At 35.6% G+C, this 19,928-nt stretch overlaps 1 protein-coding gene across 1 annotated transcript; it reads right to left on the bottom strand.

The window, feature by feature from the left end:
- Positions 1-530: 530 nt before the first annotated feature.
- Positions 531-3,956, bottom strand: LOC122403113 (leucine-rich repeat and IQ domain-containing protein 1-like). The gene is made up of 6 exons (XM_043406446.1): positions 3,793-3,956; positions 3,629-3,636; positions 1,687-3,302; positions 1,494-1,585; positions 820-1,041; positions 531-757 (listed from the first exon to the last, which is right to left on the bottom strand). The coding sequence occupies exons 1-6, from the start codon at positions 3,899-3,901 to the stop codon at positions 531-533; spliced, it is 2,274 nt and encodes a 757-aa protein (XP_043262381.1). The 5' UTR covers positions 3,902-3,956.
- Between the last annotated feature and the right edge of the window lie 15,972 nt (positions 3,957-19,928).

Raw genomic sequence — 19,928 nt, 5'->3', positions numbered from 1 at the left:
CAAGCGTTTAAGACTACAATAGAACTCCATTTATTCGAACCAGTCGAGGGTCAACCTAGTTTGGATGTGGTACTGATAATATGAAAAATTAGAATTGTCGAGAACATTCAAATTTTTTAAATGAAATTTGGGAAAAGGTACCCTGGTATCTGGTTATTGATATAAGGGTTAACCTCATTTTTTCCGACCAGATTTCCATACAATATATACAAAATATGAAAAAAACGGTATACTTAAATCCCCAAGTTGTGATTATGCGAGAACAAAAAGCTTGTTAATGACGTCGCTGAAAATGTGAATGAATTTAGGAATTGTTACGATGATTATTTCCAAGATGACGTTCCCTTATTTTCTAACATTTACACCAAGACCTCCGGTAAATCTTTAGTAAAACAATTATTCATCAAATTTCCATGTTTAACGATCAATTGAATAATATTACATCCTCGTAGTTAAGAGGCGGTTCGAACGCTAAATGCGTGACGCGTCTCGTTATAAAATGTAACGACCGCTTTCGTAAAAGTTTTAAATTACATCACTCGCGTCCCGAGCACCCGAGGTAGCCGTCGAAGAGACGCCAGAGGCATACGATTAAGGAAACATAACGGACTCACATTAACGACTTCGTCGGTGTCTATCCTGTTGTGAGATATATCGAGTATCGAGAGACTGTCCAGCAATCGGAGATGCTCAATGTCAGCGGTTTCTTGTAGGTAGTTGTGCGACAGGTTTAGAGTATTCAGGAACTTCAGGCTATCTGAAAGCAAAGGCACGTCAAGGTCAAGGTCACCGAAGATATCCACCGTCGACTCGAATCACCAAGATTCTCGATTCGCCGTATAGTGTTGTGAGAGAGGTTCAGAGTATCGAGTTTGGCCAGGTGCTCGAGATTCTCGATTTTGCCGATCAGGTTGTTATGAAGGTACAAGCATCGCAGGTTGCTCTGGTTCTCCAAATTGGCAATCTCACGGATCCCGTTGTTCTGCAGCCATAGACACGACAAACCCGTATACTTCTCCAGGTTCTCGATGAAGGAGAAACCTGCAACACGCATCTTTTTTTTAACTCACGTTCCATCTACCAGACACGTGACTTTTCAACACTTTGAGAATCGAGTGTACTTCGTTGATGTTTTCAGTGGGGCTCCAAATGGTGTCAATGTCATACTCACAGATTTATAGGCTACAAAATTATGACCAACTGAAAGATTACAATCACATCTTTCCGAGAATTATCAGCTATCGAATTAATCAAATTTCTTTAAAGTATTCGTTCTGCCGTTGAACCGTAAGAAACGTAAACAATTTCTAATTCGATTAGAAGTGAAAAAAAAAATAAAAAACGACGTATTGCCCTATGTCTTTTCCATAGAATTTCGAGATTCAAAATTCTAGACGGGTGTACACTACATACATAATACCTAAAAGACTTTTTAATGGCCTTTTTAGGTGGTCTGCTTCTTAGAGCAAGAAATCCTTATTTTTGAGGTTAACCTTTGCAGTGAAGATACAGCACGTTGTTCAGATACGGTGTCTGATAAAGCTTTTCCAATTTGCAGTGGTTCTTGATCAAATTCTCCGTCATCCTAGAATCAGACAGCATTTACTTTACCAAACATAAAGTTGTTACATCGTGAAAATGTTGTTAGATAGTCATTGCTACGCGGCAATGGACTTTTAATTCTACCTCACGCCGTGTTTCTTCTTGTCAAAATCGTAAACTTTTCCTTTGATGTACGTTCTCTCCGGTTCTTTCCACGTCTTCCAAAACAAGGAGTCTTCGGTATCAGCGATAATGTCCTCGACGATACTGCTGATCACCGTTTCAGTCGGATTCGAAGAATCAGTCTTTTCCGGTTCATCAGATTCCAGATTCTCTTTAGCTATTTCCGATGAAATTGTCGTGAAAATACGAGCAACCTTGCTTTTCTCTTCGTCGACGTTTATTTCAGGATCGATTGCTACTTGGTTTCGAACAGGCTCCTCGGTTTCGTTCGCCTTCGGGATGACTTGCAAACATTCTAACAATAACTCTGCACGACGCTGTTCCTCGTCTATAACATCTTTCCGCATAGTTTTGATCTTGAAACTCTCAGCTACCTCGTCCTTCGTCAGAGGCATTTCGAAATTATCTGTTTCTGCGTTCGTTTCGTCCATGCTTTCGTCAGATTCGTTGTTATCCCTGTTGACAGATTTGACGCCAGGCGACGAGCTTTCCTCGAAAATTCTTTGTTCCGCTACGAGCCTTTCCACCTCGTTGAACTCCATCGAGAGATTCTTCAGCGCTTCGTTCTTCCTATCCTCTATTTTCGCCTTCCCTTCAGCGATCATCTTCAACGTTTCACGAATCTCTTCTTCCGATTTGGGACAGTTCGATTCTGTAATCTCTGCTAACTTCTTCAGGTAATTTTCCGGAGACGTTACCTTCGTTTCTTCCTCTTTCCCATTATCCTGTTTCAAATACGACTTTGCTACACAATTTTCCTCGTCCTTCTTTTCCGTTGCGTTGCAATCACTCGCATGATTGTCTAATGACGTTTGCTCGGCCTCGGACACTTCGTCGATCAAAAGCTTTAATACGTTCGACCGATTCAAAACTGATTCGAACTCTGGCTCTTTAATAGTCTCCCTGAATTTGATGTAGTTGGAGATGTTCGCGTTGGGCGAGGAATAAATTAGATTTTCCATTTCATGGTCGAAGTCGCTCGAAACGTCGAAGTTTGGCAACGGTTGCTCTTCTTCGATCGTCTTTTCTTCACTAACATCTTTCGAGCAACGATCGTTTGTAATCGCATTCTCATCTTGATTCTTGGTCGTGTTGTCAGGGTCGACGCTTATTATCTCGATTGTAGAAAGTTTCGAGACGATCGAAACGTTGTTCGTCGTTTGGTCCAAGGAATCCAAGTTTTCACAGACTTGTTCGATACATTGTTCGTAGCACGAATTGTAACAACAGCTCTGTGTTGCGTTCTCGTTTTGGACTGAAGTTTCTCCATCCTCGGCATCATCGAAGATCAATGTGTTATCCGTATCGCTATCGCTGTCTTTCTCCGCCGTTGTCGAATTATAGTGGGACAGATTCTCGCAAGTAACGTCGAACATAGTCTCGCAGTCCGAGTAGGACAACGAGTTAGGGTTGTCTACGTTGTCGACTTCCGGTATCGATTTTGATATTAATTTACTGATCGACACTCGGTCGTCGGAAAAGTACTCTTTCTTTTGTAACTCTGTTTCCATCCTTGTGAAAATCTCCATCGACAGGGGCGCCAGTACATCAAGGTCCACCGACGACTCCTTAAGCGCCTGTAAAAATAAAGACAAAGATAAAGTTTTCCGAATCCTTTAATAATTTCGTATCTTTTTTTCAGTAAAATACGACAGCAGATATCATTACGCGTTTCTTTAGGTTTAATGATTGTCCGGAATTATTCTAAATCGCTTAGAAAGAATAATTTATTCCTGACTCTTCTTTGTTTCGATAATTTCGTGCAAAACACATATTTAAGATTGTAAAATGTTAAATTTCTTAACAACAAAATAAAAAATACTTCGTACGAAACTACTCGATTTCTACTGGACTATAAAAACCATAACATAAATTCTTAATATTTTCATTATATGAAGGAAACAGAATTTTCTTTCGTATTAACAACAGAAGTGAGGACAATAGGGTTAGACCCCACACATACATAATTTGTGAAGTATTAATCTTATTTCTTAACTTTTACTCAGAATATGAAGAGTGACGACTTATTAAAAAACTCACTATAACAACAGATTCTAAACAATTTACTTACCTGTGTTTCAGATAAGGAGACATTGCTAACGAAAACATCGAGCTTGGTCTCCGACGAAAGTTTCTTCTCAATGAAGTTGGATTGAAAATCACAGTCCTTCTCCATTTTAACAAAAAATATCTCCGAACAATAATTACACGATATTGAAATTAAACTTTCTGCAACTCTTCGGTTTATTAAAATTTCAGGAAAAATATATTTCGTCGCGGCCGCCAGCTGAAACACACAAGATGCTCGTAATGGCGGGGTGCGTTGCTCAGATTTCGTTTGATCGATATTTGCAGATCGATATGACACTATATACTTTGCTGCAAATTTCAAATTTAAGGGTTTCGTCCTATTAATCACCTTTTTTACCATTCAGGTGCATATTTTCGAGTTCCTGTGATTTTTAGCCCTTTAACTGCGAAAGTGTTTTTTTTTTATCTTAAATATATATAATATTTTTATTATTTCTGGTAATATAGAAAAATCGCCTTTGCATCGACTTGTAACAACGACATTTACACCGAATATTTCAGCGATATGTTTACATTTAAGAGTTCCGTTTCTTCATAATGTTACTATATGTCTTAATACTCAGTTTCTCGCAATCAGTCGAACAAAAAGGTAAGCAAGTAAAATAAAAATAAATATGAAACTAATTTTGTCAGACTACTTAAAAAAAATCACGCCTCTTTTGAACCAACGGTTTGTCGACGCGTCAAATTGTGAAAAAATCCAGTGTTGGTCAATCAACAGTTTAAAGAATAAGACAAAAATATTGTAAAAATTTAGTATTAAATGTTAGAGGAAGACCAAAAATATTATAATCGCCAGACGAACGAAGAAAAGTACGATTTGTCGTATCTGATGAAACTTCGAGTAGCAATACGGCTGCAGAATTATTGAGGGAAGACACAATACACACAGAAGCATGTATACGACGCAACGGATTTTAGAAATATAAACTTGACTGAATAAAATTTGAATTAATCAAAAGAAATTTGAGCTGATAATTCTCGGAAAGATGTGATAGAAATCTTTTGGTTGAGCATAATTTTGTAACCTAAGTATGATATCAACGCCATTTTTGGGCCCTATTGAAATAAAAACTGGACAATTGCTGGATGGGAACGGATCATTTGATCAAATGAAATGAAAATTAACACGATTGAACGCGACGTAAAGCGAAGGGTAAATTTAAACTTCTACTCTATCAATTTGTATAGTATTTTATCGAATGTTTTACAAATGTTTTAGCTTAACAGCATCTACCCCCAAAGAAACATGGACGAATTCTTGAAGACCCTGTCGCCATTTGGAACTCGGAAATAAGAAGCACCTGATTGCCAGGGGGCTAGACTTTGTTATTTTGTTTATAGGGTATCTTGTCTCGTATCTATTCCTCGGATACCTCGCTTTGCTTTCGTTGCGTCTGGGTGCCCCCCGATGGCATTTGTTTTTCCACTCGGTTTCAGCCTGAACCGACGATGATGTTCGTGAATGAATGCTATCAACATAATTCAGCGGAAAAAGCTCAGCACCGATTCGCAGGCGTCGCGACGAATCGAGATCGATGGATTCGTTGCTTTCAGCGAGTCGACCCGCATCCTACTTTTTCCCTCAAGGCGATCTCCGGTCGTTTGCTTGCCAAGACGCATCTTTCTGCGCAGCTACCCGTCTTCGCCTCCCCTCCATCGTCTTTTCACCCCGATAATGACAGCGTTGCCTCACGTCTCGACGCTTTTAGTACATCTCGGGCTGGTCCGCCTATGCCACCACGTTCCGAAGATCTCCAGCAGGAAATCTACCCCTGGCTGCACCACACCAGGTGCCACAACCCAGAATTATTAGCCTTCCCAACGCTTTCCATATCATCGAAGAAGGGTACTCGAGCCACTCATCTTAATTCCAAATACAATTGTATGTAAAGACATTTTCTCTTGGGTTTTTTTTGTTCCGGTTGTGTCTATAATTTACCAGCAACACAACCGGGTCCATGAGCCGGTCCCAATGGTGACAAATGATTTCGTTTTTCAGCATTTACCGTGCAAAATTAGCAAATTCGGTTAAAAGGCAAAGTAACAAAACAAAACTATTACAATAACTTGCCAACTTGTCACAAGCTTGGAAGATTACTTTTGAACGCTACTAAGCGAGCGGGAACCCACCTCCTCCACCAAAAAAAAAGTAACTATTTCAGTATTTAATAACAGTTTTAATTAAAAAATGAGTGGCTTTCGTCTCTTCGTTAAACAAGTGTTAGATAAGTAGGAAATACCATTAAAACAAAACTAAATTCAGTATTTGGTCTTAGTACCAACAATAAAATATTGAATAGTCATAGAACGTTGTAGAACTTTGGTTATTGCTGGGAATGAGTAGCCTCATGCCCTATATCCCCACTATTTATTGCCCGTACGTGGTATTTCCTAACTTACTTATTGCTTAGCGACCATCCCCTCCACTCGTCGACGCTATGTAATGAATCAAACTGTCATGCATAAATCGAGGTTCTACTGTACCTCGAATGTTTGACATATTCGATGCATTACAAACGATTATACTTGTTATTGGTAATAGCTAAATGTATAATAGGCATAAATTATTTGCTTATAATTTTGCAATATTTGAGTCGCGTAATGTCAAAGGCCACTATTTTCTTTGGGATGAAAGCCGACAGATAATATAATAAACATTTGCAAACTAGACAAGAGTTTCGCTCAACTTAGTTAACAACTCGCTAGAAAATAATAGATTTATGGAAAGCAGGCATTCATAAAAAATGTGCTTCGATGCACACGTTGGTAAGGAAAGAAAGTAAACATAGGAGAGTAGAGAATTCCAGAGGGTCGGCATTATTGCTGAAATGGCGAAAAAAAACCTCGACCTTACGAAGTTAACTGAATGATACATTTGTTTCCATGACGTAGCACAAGGCATCGAGCTAAATATTACAATAAGCCGGAGTAAAGTTAAATGGTTCAAAATCAAGTGAAAAATGCAAAACATTAATTATGGCAGGGTAAATATAATATTTTGGATAAAGATTTTAAGCAGTTTAATATTGTTCAATCTTCAAAACATAGGAAATTCATTAAATAAATAATATTATGAAAGACATCTAGTATCTATCACGAATGTGTAAAATTTAAATACGGCATACAGTGGGGGACAAAAGTATTCGTACACTTGGAATATAGAAATAAAAGCAACAATATTTTCTATATTATTAATTATATTCGAACATTTGTTGCTGTATATCATACATAACACTTATAACAACAAATTAGTAAAAAAATAAAGGCAATAATATCATTTAGTAACTTAATATGGATTGAAATTCACACGACGGTCAGAATTCGCTGGGACAAAAGTATTCATACATTATCATTTATGTTGATAAATACGATAGTTACGATGAAATCAGGACATCCCGATTAATGTTAATATTACATTAGTAGATTTCACGTTGGTCTGGGTTAGTACTAGTCCTGACGGGTAAATGTTAATATCAGATATTTGCAATATGGGGAGGAAAAGTAGTGAAACAACGTTAGAAGAAAGAAACCTTGTTATTCGGTTATACCAAGAAGGGAAATCATATAAAAATATATCAGAAATATTAAAAAGAAGTCGATCCACCATACAAAGTATAATAAATAAATATAAAAAAGAAGGAACATTACGGAATGAAGAAAGAACTGGTAGACCCCGAAAACTAAGTACTAGAGAAGAGCGTAAAATTGTTCGAATTATTAATCAAAATCCAAATACCAATGCATCGGAAATTGCATCAAACCTTCAACAATATATGCACAAGGAAGTACATCCGAAAACTGTATGAAGAGTGCTGCATCGGGCAGGATACAACAGTAGAGTTGCGAGGAGGAAACCCCTTATTAGTAAAGTAAATAAAAAAAAGAGATTAGAATTTGCAAAAGTATATATAAACGCTAGTGACGACTTCTGGAAGAATATAATATTTTCCGACGACTCAAAATTTAATATTTTTGAGTCGGATGGTAATAAAAAAGTGTGGCGGAGAACTAATACGGAATTGGATCCCAAAAATATGCAACCGACGACGAAATACGAAGGTGGACGTGTGATGTTGTGGGGATGTTTTGCTGCTTCTGGGGTCGGTAAATTAGTGATAATAGATAGGATAATGGATAAACATTTATATTTAAACATTTTAAATGAAAATTTACAAGAAAGTGCAGACAAATTAAGTATTGGCAGATCATTTTACTTTCAGCAAGACTGCGACCCGAAACATACAGCGTATACATATAGTGCGTCAGTGGTTGTTATATAATACTCCCCACATGTTAATAACTCCTCCACAATCGCCTGATTTAAATCCCATCGAGCACGTATGAGCGAAACTTGAAAAAAATATACGAAAACACGATATAACAAGTAAAGAACACCTGAAAGAAATATTAAAAAAAGAATGGTATAATATAGAACCAGACTGCGTAAAAAATTTAGTGTTGTCAATGCCTAATAGATTACAAGAAGTAATTCGCCAGAAGGGCTACCCTACAAAATATTAATTTAAAAAATTAAATGTATGAATACTTTTGTCCCAGCGATTTCTGACCGTCGTGTGAATTTCAATCCATATTAAGTTACTAAATGATGTTATTGCCTTTATTTTTTACTCATTTGTTGTTATAAGTGTTATGTATGATATACAGCAACATATGTTTGAATATAATTAATAATATAGAAAATATTGTTGCTTTTATTTCTATATTCCAAGTGTATGAATACTTTTGTCCCCCACTGTAGAAATTAGGGTCATATCAAATCAATAATTTATTATTTTAATTCTTCCTTAATTTGTAAATTAAACTTTTGTCCCCTCTATAAAAGTATACAAATAAGTAACAATTAATTTGATTTATTATTGCTATGATACTTTATTATAATACATTATTCTTAATCAATTTTCTTTCGCTAAACTTACAACTCTTTAAACAAAATAGTTGCTACTCGTTCATTTACATCATTAATTAAATACCTTCTGTTAGAGTTATGCATGATTTTAAAGTATCATTATGAGCTACTAATATTTAAGTTCACTCTCGAAATACACGATCCTTTAATTATTTGTCTACAATTTTTCAGAGTACTTGTCGTCTTATTTTTCTATCTCAGTTCCACCTCGATTCTGTTACGAAGAAAATTGCATCTTCTGTTTAATTTATTGAATAATTTTTTAGTGGTTCGCTTAGGTATTCGAATTATTCAACCCTATTTACTCTTAATTCTTCCCCATTCCATGTCTCCTTTCTCTTCGGTCGAAGGACTCTCTGTGTTACCGTGTCGGGATAATCAAGCCAAGGTTCCAAGAGGAAGCGTCGGTAGAAGAACCGGAGAAAAGGAAACGAAAAATAAAATATGAATCTTGCACGGTTTCCCTCTGGTTGTCCTTTTGTTTTATTCATCGGGACACGATGCAAAATATCAGGTGGCCAGAATTAAAATAAATTACGACCGTATTATCACATACGAGATTTCATTCTTGCGGATGCAAGTAGACAACTTGCCACAGGGTCGACGGAAACGGGAAATTGCACCACAGCTCCATATTCGAGGCGTCCCTCCTTTTTTCTAAGACGATTCTTCCTGCGCACTTTTCTTCTCTCCGCGTCGCTATCTCAAACCGTGTGGAAATTAGATACCCGGTGGTAGCATGCAATTGAGTCGGTGACGTCTGTCCTTGAACTTTACTGGAAAACGACGAGACTCGTTACGACTTTCTGTCGGAAAAATCAGAGCAACGTGTTTAAGAAAATTAAGATCATGCCGCCTATGTGCGACGCGTTAAGGATCTCTATTTATTATTCAGTCAGTACCTTCCAATAAATACAAGATATAGACATAGCGTTTGTTGAGTCACTGGTCATTGCCTTTCAAACTTTGGTACGTAGTCTTATACTCGGTTAAAAGAAACTAAAGAACATTTAACTTGCATAAAAACTTGTTGGAATGCATGTTTGTTCGATATTTCAAATGACATACAGTTTATTCGTTAGCTAATTTCGAGATTCATTGGATAGTTTATTCCAATTGTTTTTAATCTTTTTCTTTCACAGAACCCTCTTGGTAGTCTCATGGAGTTCATAGAGTCTTTCTATGTGATGTTCCTCGGAATAACGTTCTTAAAAATTAGTTAAATCAATGTCTTTCGAACGGTATTAAATATCCTGAATAACTCAGATACGAGCTTGTAAAGACGAGAAGATTTCGAAAATTAACGGCTTCATCCTTGACTAGGTCTACATCTTTGATACAATCTTTATGAAATAGAAGTACATTGAGGATCTACTGCCACAGAATTTTATGTAAGGAATATTACATTTATTTAACGGATATGCCGCACACTTTGGAGAATTAAACGTGCAAATTATTATCTAGTAATAACTAATTCAGGCGACTAAACTTGTGTTTATTAATTTAGAAAATAATATTCGCGAGAACAAACGTGGCTCCCCGAAATGCGTTTCGCAAAAATCAACGATCGTATTACTATTATGGTCGACTATCCGAAAATTCTGATACGCGTGACAAAATTCCGATCGCCGTTAGTGACAGTGCACCTCTAGCAGATAATATTTCTGGAACGTTTGAGGTCTGCTGACACGGAAAGCGGAGAAGATTACAAGGAAGTTACACGTGTACTTGACACCGCGTAATAGGATACTTTTCCCTCCGACGATAGCAACGTGAGCGATACCGAAGCTTTTCGTGCGTTAATATTGCGCAACTCTGACTTTCCTAGCAACTGAAAGTACGATTCGACGAGGAGTCGATTTATTAGGTCGTGTAATATGTCCCTTCGAGTTTCTTTACTAGAGTACTGAATTTTACATAAAACTTACTTGATTTCTTTACAGTAAAACTCATTAATTATTAAAAAATTCAAATACGCCTATATTTGTTTCTTTTGTGGTTTTGAACGATTTTCCATTTGAAGAATTTTTTAATGTACAAAGAAAATCAAAATAGACGAGTTGAGGTAAAATATCTCAACCAAGATACAATTATTTTTGTCCTCTTGTTAAACATACAGGGTGTTCGACCACCCCTGGGAAAAATTTTAATGGGAGATTCTAAAGGCCAAAATAAGACGAAAATCAAGAATATCAATTTCTTGACTGAGGCTTCATTAAAAAGTTATTAAAAAATTAAATCAAAATATTTTAAATCATTCTGAAAAAATTATTTTTGGTTGCGGGGGGCAATTACTAATCGTTTTTGATGAATAGATATACCCCAAAAATCCTACCCGTTTTCGAGAAAAAAATTCGAGCAGGTACTGAAATTTTTCGACGAAATTGAAAAGTTTCAAATCGTTCTGGAAAAATTATTTTTAGTTGCAGGGGTCAATTGTAATCAATTGAAATCCTACTCACTTTCAAGAAAATAAATTCAGTGCGGGCGGAATTTTAAACGTTAGTAACTTTTTAACGAAGCCGCAATCAACAAATTGGTATTCTTGATTTTCGTCTTATTTTAGCCTCTAGAATCTCCCATTAAAATTTGTCCCAGGGGTGGCCGAACACCCTGTATATGGGGTCGTATGTTATTAATTAACTACTAATTAAAAATTCTTTCAAGTATTTAGAAATCCTGTTCCTATCAAGAAAATAATCCTATTCTAGCAACTGGTCTGATTTTTTACGCCGTCTAAATTGATTTTCACACTTTTGTGGATTGTAGCTAATGCAAGTCCATTCGATTGAAATACGCTGATTTTCTTGGTGAACGAGAGTAAGCTCAAGCTCTCGTAATCCTCCTTAATATAAATACTAAAAATTAAATTTAAATAAAAATAACTGTACAAAAGAAAATACATGGACTTTGGAAAACTCGAACGAGATAAAAGAATTATTTGATTAGATGGCAAGACACTTGAAGCGAGGAGAAGGATTTTTGTTAGGGTAAAGCAATTCAATGACTAGAAAATAATTTCAAATCGCGTCTCTTAGTTTTCATGAGCCGGCGCGTGACCATGACCTCGACGATCAGCGTCTCGCGCTTCTAAACAGAGTTCACCCAGCTTTCAATTACTTTTTTCCGACGTCTTGTCGATTCCAGTCCGGCATCCGTGTTACTCGACAAAAACCGATAATGGCGTCGAGCTCCTGGAACCGGAAAAACAAATCTTTTCCAGTCGCAGATCCTCCGGGGTGCTTCTTTTGTATCGATCATTTCGAACCTTCGACCTTCGCGAGGAACGATTAGCGCGCGAAATAACGGACAAGTAATTTGTCACGGAACCTTTCGGTGTTGAATTATTGAAGTGCTCGCTGGGGGAACTAGAAGGATTAAAAGACTAGAGATATTAGAATTTCAAGAGGCGAAGCGAGACAAATATTCAACTCCGGCTAAATTTACTTCTCGATGGATATCGCGCGACCTTGATTTCGAAGATGAGTTTCTTTGAAGGTCCTTCGGAAATACCGCCGGTCTCCGGATGCTAAACGATCAAAGATTAACCGAAGACTTTATAACGGAAAATTAATTTGATTAATCGATACTTGTAAAGTTGAAGAAATTCATTCTGCTAATTTATCGTAACCTTGATCACTACTAAATTTAGGACAGAGTCTTGTTTGTGTTATCCTCAACATTTGTTCAAATTATTATGTTAATATTAGAATCATTCAATATATCAATGGTGTACTTATTATTTTACAGTATTTTCAATAATATTAATGTTACTCAAAAGTTTAAAAGTATTACGGTTTAATCATGGTAAATATTCTGAAAAAGTTACGAAAAGTTAACCTACAAATTCAATAAATTTTAATGAAATATCTAATCAGTATCACCAACTCGTCTGAAATTAAAAATACTAGGATGTCCTATAACCCACAGTATCGCCATAATCAACCGATTCAATTTTTGTCATTATTAGTATTCGATATTTTATAACGACTCAAACTTATAGATTGAACTTTTGCAGAAATTAAAAACTGGTGTCCGCACGCTAATACAAATTACAAGAGTACCTACCTTGTTTTTCTTTTTTATATTTCGAATGATTTAATGACTAAACGTTGTAAAGTAATGATTTGAAAAAGGAGTCGAAGCAGCTGCAAACCGTTTGACAGAAGGAACAGCCGAAATTTTTGGACGCGATTAAATTCATTCTCCGCGAGACGCCTGGTGACCGTGACCTCGAGGATCGCCCATCACATACACCGATACATCCTGTTTTGTGTACCTACACGCAGCAAGATCGAGACGGACGTTCGATCGGACCGTTTGCATGGATCACGATTCGAATACATTATGTAATTGACGATTTCCCCTTTCCTCCTCCGTCTTGGCTCTAGTCTCGTTCGTGCTTTTGAAAAGCAAAGTAGCCGTGGGTGGGCAGCTTCTTCTCCTTGAGAATTAAGGTTCACAAGGCTAAAGCGCGGGAGGCGGAATCGTATTTGAATGTAGTTTAAATCTGCGATCGGCCATGAGCAGTTTCCGAACGCACGAAATTCGTCGATTTAAAGAGCCACGAGATCCATCCTCGCTTGTCAATCGACCATACTACCGGCTTATTTTAAAGTGTAATTTCTGTTAGCTGATTATTTGACGTATACCCGCGACGTGACTCGATCCATTCGGAAGCTTTTTATCGATTATTGCAATGATAATTTGAAACAGCCGATCTTAAAATTCCCATGGCTTTTTATATTCAAATTAACAATTCCAGTCAAACGTACAAAAACGTGTCATAGAATATATTTTTTAAATTATACTTGCCTTATGCAAATAAATAAAATTGTAAATCTTTTAGACGGTTCGACATTTATTATTTTTACGGTATCTAAACCAATTACAAAATAGAATTTCGTTCTGCCTCTCTGTTTGTTCGTTCTTTCCTGGTTAACTCAAAATCTACCGGTCTGATTTTGATTAAACCATTATTAAGTTATACGAGAAAAAATTGTTATTACATTTATTTTAGTCAATTCAAAATTAACCTATCGAATGTAAAATATTTGTACAGAAATCTTCTAGCCAACTTGATTAATTCTAAACAGAAAATGGCGAAAGTCAAGCAACATTGTTAATATAACATTCAAAATCGGTGTGTTTGTGATGTTAAAATATATAACGAAATAGTTCCCATTCCTGATGCTAGATAGCGCCACCAAATTCTATGTACCGACACTGCAGATACCTACTCACATTTAAAATCTGTGTGTTTGTAATTCCCCTATAATTCCTAATATTTTTCACAAACCAGTTACTTAATTTGCGATAATATTAGTCATAAAGTAGATTATAAAGCTTTAAACTAGTGAAGTTCTCTATTAAATAACAACTTATGCGATTTAATATTCTCTATTAAATAATACCTTATGATATTATATATACTAATATTTATGTAATTTTCTTAGAATGGACATAGATAAACGAGGTTCTATTTTTTCTTCAACGTAATTTAGAATTCTCCCTATCAGATTAACAGTTCTGACACTCATTAGTATATCGGCGTCTAACACTCAGTTTTTAAACAAATTTACGTCAAAATGTTTAAAAATGACACAAGAATAATTACAAATCGCTGGTAGTTCCTTATTGAAATATATTATACACGATCAGTGATAAATGAAAATTGAAGATGCAACGGCTGTAAAAGGACTGTTATATTAAAAACGCGAACATGCCTCCGAAATTTGTATAAAAAATTGTAGAAGCACGATTGTGCATTGATTATATTCAATAATTAGTTCCATGCTTGAGAACGGCAAATAAAAGTTTATAAGAATACAAATTGGCGTTTTGTCCACATAATGCTGATGGATTCGTCAGCAAGGTTGAACCAACAAACGCCGCAGTTAAATTTTAACCTACTCTAGCTTTAGAATTCTTAACACGTTGACACCAGTTTTTCTTATCTAAGGATGTCCTCGAGTTGAAATTATATTGCAAAGAATACAAATATTCAGCATTTAAATAGTGTTCTATATACATATATAAATTGTAATATGCCCTTTGTACATGTTAATTTTATTGTACAACGTAGATTCGTCTAGTTTATAAATGAAATAAATAATTGAGGCTGAGCACGCCGGATTGGTAAACCATTAGGCGATTCTAGTTATCTATTTTGCAACAACGAATTGAGTAATTCCATCAAGTCTTCGTTGCCGCGAGATAAGTTGGTCGAAGTAAGCCGTTCCCTTTCGCCACGATCTTGTGCAACGAAATTTCATGGGAAGTTTCACGGTGAATCGAAAAGCTCCGAGGCGTACACGTGTTTCGAAGACAACTATATCGAGAATCCTGAAGGAGCGCCGATGAAAAGAAAACGAAAAAGGGCAATTAGCAATTATAATCAGTCGTCGGCTGACCTATGACAACGTAGCCCTGTCATCATTCTAAGGGCATGGCGTAATTTTGTATAAATTATCGAACATCCACGAACGTTGGATCACGATCAGACCAACGATATCAGCAAGTATAATGAACGATCAGCCGACCTATGACAATGTGTCATCCGAATCGAAATTCGTCTACTTTGTAGGCCAAGGGAAGCCCTGTGTGTCGAAACAAATTACAGATTGGAAGGGACGAAAATTTTGCGTGGCTGGGCGTGGATTACGACAGAAAATCGTGGACGATTTATCGATATTCTGAGGCCACTGATAAAACGTATTCAAAGATGAGAATATTATCTTAACGCGTTCTCAACCGATCGGGGAGATCTCCCTTTTTAATATTTTTAATATTCATTACATATGTTCGTGTCAAGTTTTGTACTACACTTAAAACAATATTTTGAATGTATATTAGAATTTTATGAAAAACAGTAAACCTTTTCTAATTCGACAACTTCATACCCTTTTTTTGGCAAAGCCACAGTATCGTCGCTACAAAACTTGTTTGATTTTTTATTAAAATATACTTCAACGTTTTTCATTAAAATGTTGACATTTTCAAATTGTTTACCCACTAATAAACCTGGAGATTATTCTATTTTATTCGTTATAGGGTTCGATTTTATTATATGCTAACAAGAATATTCATGTAATCAAGCTCAAGCACAATAAAGAAAATTTCGTTCCGTAAGTTATTAGCCATTAGACAAGAATTAATTTTCAAAGGTCATACATATTTAAGAACACTTGTGCTGATAGTCTCACGCGAATATTTTTGGTGTTGTGATTTCATAATATAGGGATGTATGGCGTCATTGAGTGCGAGAGAGCTCGTATTTACTAACGATATTATGGATAAATTGTATATACATTTAAATGTAATGAAAGAAGATCTTTTGAAGAGTGCTAGAAAATTAAATCTACTCAGGGATTTTTATTTTCAGTAGGAACCTTAAACGTATGGCGAAAACAGGTGGAACTAAATTGAAAAAAGAATTAGGGAATACAATGAGGTAAATAAAACTGAATTAAAAACGATCTTCTGTAGGAATGAAATAATATTTGTGTCAATTATAAGTATTATTATTCTACCGTGCCAATACTTTCGTTCACCCATAAAATGTACTTTATTTATGTTATTGCTTCTTTATGTCAAAAAATTTTCTTTAAATCAATTTGTTTAGTAGTTTTGAGCATTTATATCATATACCGATACATTTGTCCACATAATTTCGTATCTAGGCTGGACGATCGATCGGCAAGTCTATTAGCTATAAACATTCTGTTCGCGCTTGAATATGCTTGGTCGGGATTGAAATTGATGTGGTTGTGATTTGTGATTTTTAAAACGTTTATTTTACAACAATAACAAATGGACTGTATATGCGTTACTAAGCGCGATGAAATATAGGAGAAACTGTCCCCCCTTTCCAAGTTCCAATATGCGTTCTAAATGACTGACTCTTCACGACCTACGATTTGTCGTGTGTCTTTTCAGAGATCGTTACTCTACCAGAAGGCAAGTTAAGAGAGGTCTTCTCCCAAAAGATAATTTAAGAGTCTTCTTCTCCCAAAAGACAAGTTAAGAGTGACATTCGTGTCCGGAGTCCGTTTCCTCCTTAGCTTAGATCCCCTCCAAGAGGTACACTTGGGGGTGTTTGCAAATTCCTCTGTGGAATCATGACTCGAACGATTGGCCATCGACTTGGGAGAGGAGGACCCATTTCCCTGCCCCATTTCAGCAGAAAGCTCCTCCTTCACCTCGGTGGTAGAGGAAAGTCCCAGGCCACCCTGACGAGGATGACCGAGGTTTCCTCCCCAAGTCGAAGGCCCGTTGTCGGTGCCTACATTTGGCCTCGACGACCGTACCACCCGCGGAACAATACAGGGTGTTCGGCTACCCCTGGGAAAAATTTTAATGAGAGATTATAAAGGCCAAAATAAGACGAAAATCAATAGTACCAATTTGTTGATGGAGGCTCCGTTAAAAAGTTATTAACCTTTAAAGTTCCGCCCGTATTGAATCTTTTTCTCGAAAATGTGCAAGATTTCGGGGGTATGTTTAGTCACCGAAAATGATTCTAATTAATCCCCGCAACTGAAAATAATTTTTCCAGAACGATTTGAAATTTTTGAATTTAATTGTTAATAATTTTTTAACGAAGCCTCCATCAACAAATTGGTATTCTTGATTTTCGTCTTATTTTGGTCTCTAGAATCCCCCATTATAATTTTTTCAACTCGAGTGTAGCGTTTCTTTCATTTAAGAAAATCTTTTACTCTGACATTTGCCAGATGCGGAAGACTCGAAGACCTTCGCAACGTAGTATCGATCCCTCATCTGGCAACATAAAGGGCTGGGAACAACCCGAATTGGCCAGCGGAATGTGCGTACTTTTCCAGTTATTCAGTGTCCAGTTGGCCATCGAGATGTCTGAAATGATAGAAAGAACGGCATGCGGGTAGCGAGGCGAAAGAAATCGGTCTGATACCGACTGCACAATATTGCATAACATTTGCAAACTTGACGCGGAGAAGATCGGTGAATCATTGCGCGTGCGGAAGATCGATAAGAATATACGAATATCAAACACAAAATACTTCTTTCGGAAAAGTGTGAAAAACGAAAGTGACAGATTATGACAGATCAACCAATAAAAAAATTTATATTGGTTTACAACCAAAATTTCATAAAATATTAATATTAAAGGAGTTAGAAGAATAATTAATGTATTATTATAAATTTTAAGTAACAGATTACTTTGAAATAATTTTATATATTCATTTTTCCAATATTTCACCGATGAAATGCAAATTTTCGAGCCCACTTCCACCATATTTAACTGTAGATTTAATATTTTTGTGCTTCAAAGATTTTGCTCATTTCCTATACACTAATTTTCATTTATTTGAACCCCAAATATTTTTACTCTCGTCTGAGAAAATATTAGGTACCAGAAAAAATTCTTACAAAATATTACAAAATTCAAACAATTACAACTTTCTTGCAATATAATTTTATTCAATAAAATAGTCATTGTTTAATATTACAATCTTTTTTTAATGCTCTAAAAGTTTTTACATTTCAGTATTCTAAAAATTTTGAGTTCTTTTTTGCAAAAAATTAGGTAAGGGTATTTTGATATTATCATTATTTTTCAAAATGCTTATTTGTTACAAAGTTTGTCATAGACAAAAATAGGTGGTAGTCGCAAAAAGAGAGATTTAAACTATAGAGAAAATGTGGTAAAACTTTGCACTTGTCATCCTTTGTCCATCAGGAGTTTATGTACATAATTCTTCATCCCTGATAACGAGTGGACGCATTGAACTTGACTTTTAGCATTTTATTACTTTTTTAAAAATCGTTTGAATTATTTTTTTACTGTCCTTTCATTTATTTAATCTTCCTTGCAAACACTACAAGTTTGTCTTGTTTTGGCTGGAGACTGAATTACTAAATTCCAATTCGAGAAGCGAAAAGGCTTTTTATGTTTATTCTTTTCATCTTTATGTTTTTATAAAGAATATAACATCAAAATAAATGAAGCATGGGAAATCAATTGAGAAAATAGATAGTAGCGAATTCAAAACTGATAGAAAACAGCACGAACATTTTTCCGGTATCCCCACCAATTTCTGTAATTGTATCGACGAGGTGAACGTTGCAAGTCGGATCGTTAAATGTTCATAAATAAGACTAGCCATACTTTCTCGAAAACAAGGAAAACGAAATTTAAAAATAAGGAAAAAATACATAAGGAAATATTGAACGCAGCTAAAAATACGACACAAAGTAGATTTATGATTGCTGTTGAATATGTTAAATGGCGTAACTTTATTAACAAACCTTTATAACAAAACTTTATTAAACTTCACTATTTTTAAGTTGAACTACCATACGAGAATCATGCAATTTATAAAACAAGACTACATACTTTGATTTCTGAACAATTTCAGAATCTACAGAATAAACAAAAGTTGAATATTTTTTTCTATTTTCACTCATTCTTTGTTTTTCACTTTCGCCAGCAATACAATCAAGCCTAATACAAATAATAGTAGCGATTAGCAAGGGATTACTGTACTATTATGTCCAAAAATAGTTCAAATGATATAAAATACATACATGTGCATATTTTTAAAGTAGTACAAAATTGTGGAAAATCAAAATGAAGAGACGTTACTCTAGTTTTATAAAAACTAGAACAATCGCAAGTGTCTTCTGCGCTAGCTGTAAGGTCTGATGTTCGTTATCGTATGATTATTTCATCTTTTCGCACTCAAAGATTTGTTTATGTCGAGGATCTCGTGATGCAATTAATATTGAGTTTGAAGCAAGAGCTTCTTTTCATTCGTTTGAGTCTTGTTGCATTAGTTTGAATCGTAATTTCAAACAGTGCGAGGATTAAATCGATTGGATTCCTATCAAACATTTTGTGCAAATAGTGACGGAAAAATGAATAAGATTTGCGTGTCTGACAAACAATGGTACTGCAAATCATCCTAGTCCATCCTAATTTATCGACCCAAAGTGTCAGCTTTGAAAAAAATATTGAAGGAAACTCTAATGTAGGACACAGTGCTACACGGAATTCATCTGTGAGTCATCTTCAGTAAGTGCATTTTTGAAAAGATTAAGTAAAAAAGAATATCTTAATATACAGGGTGATTAAAAAAAACCATTCAATATTTATATGGTATATAGGATACACTGTACTGAGTAAAAAAGCTTTAGTAAA

The sequence above is a fragment of the Colletes gigas genome, unplaced genomic scaffold (assembly GCF_013123115.1).
Source record: "Colletes gigas isolate AHSC1104 unplaced genomic scaffold, ASM1312311v1 Colletes_gigas_Sc00044, whole genome shotgun sequence".
NCBI classification, from domain to species: domain Eukaryota; kingdom Metazoa; phylum Arthropoda; class Insecta; order Hymenoptera; family Colletidae; genus Colletes; species Colletes gigas.
The sequence above is the reverse complement of the archived record's forward strand: the minus strand, read 5'-3'. Positions and strand labels throughout refer to the sequence as shown.